This window comes from Buceros rhinoceros, unplaced genomic scaffold (assembly GCF_000710305.1).
Source record: "Buceros rhinoceros silvestris isolate BGI_N320 unplaced genomic scaffold, ASM71030v1 scaffold13635, whole genome shotgun sequence".
NCBI lineage: Eukaryota > Metazoa > Chordata > Aves > Bucerotiformes > Bucerotidae > Buceros > Buceros rhinoceros.
Window position 1 is genome coordinate 59,859 of NW_010413496.1, and position 5,738 is coordinate 65,596.

Below are 5,738 nucleotides of genomic sequence, written 5' to 3' on the forward strand. Positions count from 1 at the left end.
GCGTCCTTTTATTTCTGTCGGCTGCTGCTCGATGACTTGGGAATGAACTCCTGGGATAGAAGGTAGGGGGAGAGGCTCCAGTTCTGCCCCCAAGCATGTACACACTCAAGGAAGTGAGAATTCCGCAGCTGGGTGGCAGTCAGCGTGCTTTTGAACGCCGACATATACCTGCTCCAGTGGTTGTTTTATGCAGACACCTGCAGATTGTGTATAATAACAGTGACTAAAAAATCATTTGAATCATGCTAATGTGACTCCCTTCTCTGAGGTGTTTCAGTGGGAAGATACTGTGTCTGTACTGCCTTGCATTTTCCTTCACTTGTTTTTTTTAATATCTTTCCAGAAAAAGCTTTCATCTTCTTAAGAAAAATTCAAAATTACTGCGAGAACTGAAGAACCTGGATTCCCGCCAATGGTAGGTGCCGTTTGCTAACCACCATGCTGACAAGGTTAGCCTTTCCCAGGGCAGAGCGGGGGCGTCGCCAGACCCCACAGTTCATTAGAGTTGCCTGTGCTCACAATGCAACACCCTCGATTACTGCCTTCCGAGGAGTCCTGCAGCCCGAGTGGACTGGCACTGTTATATACTCGCTGTTTTCACTGGCACTATGGGCAGGGAACACAAAATCGGCAGCAAATCCTGAGGCACAGCAAACCTAGTTCCTGTTTTCTTTAGCTGGGAGCGGAGGGAAGAAGGTCCAAAGCTTTTGTGGCCTTGGCTCAGCTCACAGGCAGGCCCCTTTTCTGCAGGATGACCCTGTGTCAGGAGCTGTATTTTAAGGAGTGATCTCTGCACAGCCACTCTACAGCCAGGTAGTGGCAGAATACAGCTCCCGATGCTGTGGTTTAGTTTTCATGGCTTGACATACAGCTCCTTGAAAAATGTCTGCAGCATCGCAGAGTTCTGATGCTCTTGTATCCCAACAGTTTTTCTACCAATCCACTCAGCTTGTGTTCAAAGGAGCCAACTGCCACTGTCAGCCTTGTAAAACTCTGCCAGGATCGGGAACGCAGTGATGTTTTTTCCCTCTCCCATCTCACCGCCCTGCAGTTAAAATTCTGGAGGTGAACTGGCGCTCCCATTCACCCCTGTGCCATCCACCCGTCCTGGCCCGGAGCACAGCAGGACACGGGTAACCCCGTAACTGAACTGGGCCACCAATTCCTGTGCCAATGCCCAGAAGGAGCAGACTTGGCTGCACTCTCTGAACAATGTGTCTCCACACTGTGGTCATGAGCAAAGAAAACTGGAGAAAATGTGTTTCTGCTGCTGAATCGGAGTGATGGATTTGTGTGCAGGAAAGAAATGGGTGTGCAGTGTTGAAGACAGTCACCTGCCCCTAGCTTTTGAGAACAGGGGACCTAAAAATAACTCTGAGCTACAACTTCTTTAACTTCTGTTTCATTTGGATCTGATTGCAGCCGAGAAACCCACAAGATCGCGGTGTTCTACATCGCGGAAGGGCAGGAGGACAAGTGTTCCATACTCTCCAACGCGAGGGGCAGCCAGGCCTATGAAGACTTCGTGGCTGGACTGGGCTGGGAGGTAATAGTCGTAGATACTGGCACGTGTAATTCTCAAGCAAAGAACAAGGTAACACTTAACTTTTCACACTGGTATTTGGCAGCACTGAGCAGGTGCCCTCTCTAGCAGAGCGCGGTAAATCCAGGTGCTGCCCCTGGCTGAGCACACCCTGCCTGTGCTGACGGGCGGTGGTGCTGCCGCAGACACTGCTGCTGCCTACATCATTGCGAGCCAGAGCATCATTTTACCTCAGCTTTAGCTCCTTTTAGCTCTTCGCGTGGTCGTGCAACTTACCCAAGCCCTGGACGGCTTTATGAAGGACAGAACCATTAGGGTTTAGTCGGCATTGATGAAGTGGTGTGGCAGTTACCTCAATGACACGAAGGTTTATGGGTTTGGGAGACACACGGTAGCTGTGTTTTTTCATGTTTAAGGGGTCAGTTGACACGGGGTCTACAGGGAGGAGCAGCATCCTCAGTTAGATTGATGCTGTTGGGAAAGCAAACAAGCCTTTGGGTACAGGCTTGTCTTCAGAGAGGCGTTTCTTCTGAAAAATCTGCTAGAATAATTTCTTCTAAGGTTTTTCTTCTACAGACCTTCAGTTTCTTCTGCAGTTTTCCTGATGGCTTATATTTTCTCTGCACTTTGTTTCTCATGGTCTTTGCTTCGAGTGGCCCTGTGAAGCTGTGCATAGACCTGAGAGTCGCTGCGTGTGACAGGATGTTTTTGCTTCCTTGCTGCAAGGGAAGGGAAGATAGCCGCAGAGCTAATGACTCCGTCCCTAGTTGAGGGGTGTTCACTTTTAGTAACCCCCGTACGGGAAAGGGAAAGGGGAAGGGGGCTAACGCAGAGATCACAAACCCACAGGGGAGAGCTTGCTCTGGGATGACTGCAGCATTCGAGAGTGGTAAATTCACCAGGTCTTGATGTATAAATAAATAGTGATTATTCATCGGTCTTTCCAAATTTCTTCTAATGCTGAATTTCAATCAATCAGGTTGATCTTTCCACGCACGGTGGGTTTATGGGCGGCCTGCAGCGCAATGGCAGCACGGGACAAACAGCTCCCTATTACGCTACCTCTACCGTGGAAATCATTTTTCACGTGTCTACAAGAATGCCCTCGGATTCGGACGATTCACTGACCAAAAAGGTAAACAGTTTGCTGTGTGTTTCAGAACGCCGTCTGCAGTCTTGGGGCACGTAGATAAAGCTGAAACAGATTGTGCTAACAGGTCCTAGCAGGCCGTGCTCTGCAGATAGATGATCTGAATTAAATGGCAGCTAAATGCTGGATTCTGAAACACAATTAACATTTCCATGGTAGCCTCAAATACCACCATTAGTAATAATATTAGCAATAATTTCATTTGTCTGTTGTCTGCCTGCCAAAACTGTTGTACTTTGGTAGAACAAAACAGCCACATGCAGCATAATGAAACCTTACAGACGATCATCCAGCGCGTAGCTGAGGAGAAGGGAAGTGACAAGCATAGTTCCAAAACCAGCCAGCTGAGGTTTAAAGCCATGGTGCAGTTACTCACGATTCTGACCAGCAGACTCTTCTTCAAAGATGGCCAGAACCCAGCCCAGCGTTTTGTGGTACCAGCACTTAATCATTTGTCTTTCCTAACAAGGAGGGGGTTGAGATTATGGTGCTTGGCAACTGCTGCTTAGAGTCAGAGGTGACTTCAGGTGCATTCCAAATCTTGGCCTTTTTCATTAAAATTGGCAACTCGTCCTGCATAGGTGGTTAACGTGCGTTAATGAGGCTGCCTCAGCCACCCAGTCCATGTGTCATACTGGTGTGCTCTGAAAATTATGTGGAGATGTGTTGCTGGGGGATTGGTTCTGCTGTCCAGTTAGTTTCAAAATAACGTGTGCTTTTCCTGGAAATAAAAGGTGGAATTGCTGATGACTGCTCCTGAAAACTTGCCTAGCATTTAACAGTAAAGCTGGATCCTTTTTTTTTATTATTGTGATAGCTGTCATTTAAAAAAAAAGTCAGCAAAGTTCCATACAACAACATTTCTCTGTATGTGTGCAACTCATTGTCTTTGTGTTACGTGGCTGTGGAAACGATGAAATCCAAGTGCTGCAGGGTAGAGAATTAGGGCTTCTTCCACCTAAAGAAGTGGGCATTGAGAGGCCGCGTGGTCCATCGCTTCTCCAAGGCAGGACTGTCTGTCCTTTTGTTGTCTCTGGCCAGTATTTGTCTAGCTGAAAACTCCTGTGATGAATGCTTTACAGTTCACCTGGGCAAGGTACTCCTATGCTCCGCCTCTTGCACCAGGAGAAAATTCCTTGTAGCAGCTACTTTGCTTCCGCTCCAGCCCGTTGGTTCTTACCCTGTTCCTCCTGGGTGCAGAGAACGGATCATTCTGCAGCCGACTCATTCACCTTTGAGAACTGCTGCCCTGTCCTTCCTGCACAAAGTATGGTCGTTTAACCTTCCTGTGGAACTCATAGCTCCTGGGATTCAGGGGAGCATAGCAAAGGCAGTGGAATATCCTCTAGCTATTGAATAACACATCACCTGGGAGAGGAGAGAGCGCAGGCTGACGGAGCTACCACAGGGGGAAAGGCAAGTTTTAATTGCAAACAGTCTATTTTACTAATTCTCCTAATTCCCACCCACGTTAGGGATTAACAGACGTTGAGGGAGTCTGGTTATTCTATTTAATTGTCTTCCCTGTGTTTGCTTTAAGAGACTTTCTTCTCTGTGAGAAAGAAAAAGCAGAAGCATTTAGGGGTTGCCAGCCTGCAGGTCTTGAAGACCGAGGAAACAGGGCCAGCTCCCGTACATATTATCCACAGAAAATACCGCAAAGTAATTGCTCGGAGGCTTTAAAAGCCCCCTTAAACCTGCTATAGGAATGGAACCCTGCAGGGATCACACTGTGTATCCCTCCAAAGAAGGACAAAGCCCTGAGCAACCTAATGGCCCTCGGGAGCTGGCCCTGCTGTAAGCGGTGGGTTGAACCAGATGACTTCCAGAGGTCTTTTCTATCGTGTAATCTTCTGTGGTTCTGTGCTTCGGCACAGAACGGTTTTGTTTCATTTGTCACAGCTCTTTTGTGAGCAAGCATGTGATTCTGTGCAAACTGGCATGGACTTCTGAGCCCATTTTACAGAGCTGCAGCTAGGAATGGAGGCAAGACACATTTCAGAACGCTGTAAAGTGTCTGGAAGATGGTTAATTCTCTAAACTCTTCGAAAATGCTGACAGGTGAGACAGCCTGCATTTGAAGCCAGTGGTTGAGCATGACCGTATATCCAAGCCATTGCTAAAGACAACATTAAACATCCTGCGAGAGCTCTTGTCACTCTAAAAGTGTCGGTTTCTCCAAGTGTCACTGGGGAGCCTTAGCTGTGGAGCTGCCTGCTGAAATACCTGGAGGCAGGCACAGCGACACTTTAGCAACAGGGTTCCTCTGTCCCTGCCACTTGATTCTGGCAGCCTTTGCATGTGCAGACCACTGCCGCCCTGTGTGCCTGCGTTACATGCTTAAACGCGAGGAGAATGAGCATGCTGCCTCCCTGCCCCATGGATTCTGCGTGGGAGAATTCTCCAGTACCTGGGTGACAGAGCCATGAGCTAACACAACATTCCTCTCAAGAGCACGGCAGCTCCCAACCAACAAATGTGTCAGTATTGGCACCTGTCCGCTGGACACTTAGTGCGTGGTGGGCCAGAGTCCTCTCCTCCAGTTACCGGGGTGGCATGTCCGGGTTAAAAAAGGTTATTTTATATTTATTCCTTCTTTCCGTTAATGCTTCTCTTTCATAGCAGCGTGTGAGAGAAGGCAGATGACGTCATTGTCACACAGCACTGGCTCGGTTTCCACGTTTGCTGTGGCAGAACTATATATGGCGTTAGAGGACAGTATCGCTGGGAGGAGAAAACCTTAACATGTTGCCAGTGAGGATGCAACAGGAGCCAGAAGGGTTTTTTCTTGCCTTCCCGCTCCTTCCATCAGGCAGGGTTGCAGGGATGCTGTCTGGGATTTAAGGTCCCCTTATCTCTGAAATCTTTATGGCATTTCTGTGGTTTCTCCTCTGCTTATTTTGCCTACAGAGAGGTAAGAAGAGCTCAGTCCCGCGCAGAGAGCCTGGCGCGCAGGCTGCGGGGCTGAACAGAAGGGCTTACCACCTGCTGGCCAAGGAAGTAGTGCAGCAGGCCATAAATCCTCTGGGCTGGGGAATTAAGCAG

At 48.5% G+C, this 5,738-nt stretch overlaps 1 protein-coding gene across 1 annotated transcript in view; it reads left to right on the forward strand.

The window, feature by feature from the left end:
- Window positions 1-2,678, forward strand: part of RALGAPA2 (Ral GTPase activating protein, alpha subunit 2 (catalytic)) — a gene marked incomplete at both ends in the record, with an annotated part of 56,329 nt that extends 53,651 nt beyond the window's left edge. Inside the window, 4 exons of the mRNA XM_010136774.1 lie at window positions 1-62; window positions 344-415; window positions 1,423-1,546; window positions 2,523-2,678. The exon at window positions 1-62 is cut by the window's left edge and continues 10 nt beyond it. Coding sequence (XP_010135076.1) covers window positions 1-62; window positions 344-415; window positions 1,423-1,546; window positions 2,523-2,678 — 414 coding nt within the window. The remainder of the gene's footprint in view (window positions 63-343; window positions 416-1,422; window positions 1,547-2,522) is intronic.
- Window positions 2,679-5,738: the final 3,060 nt, after the last annotated feature.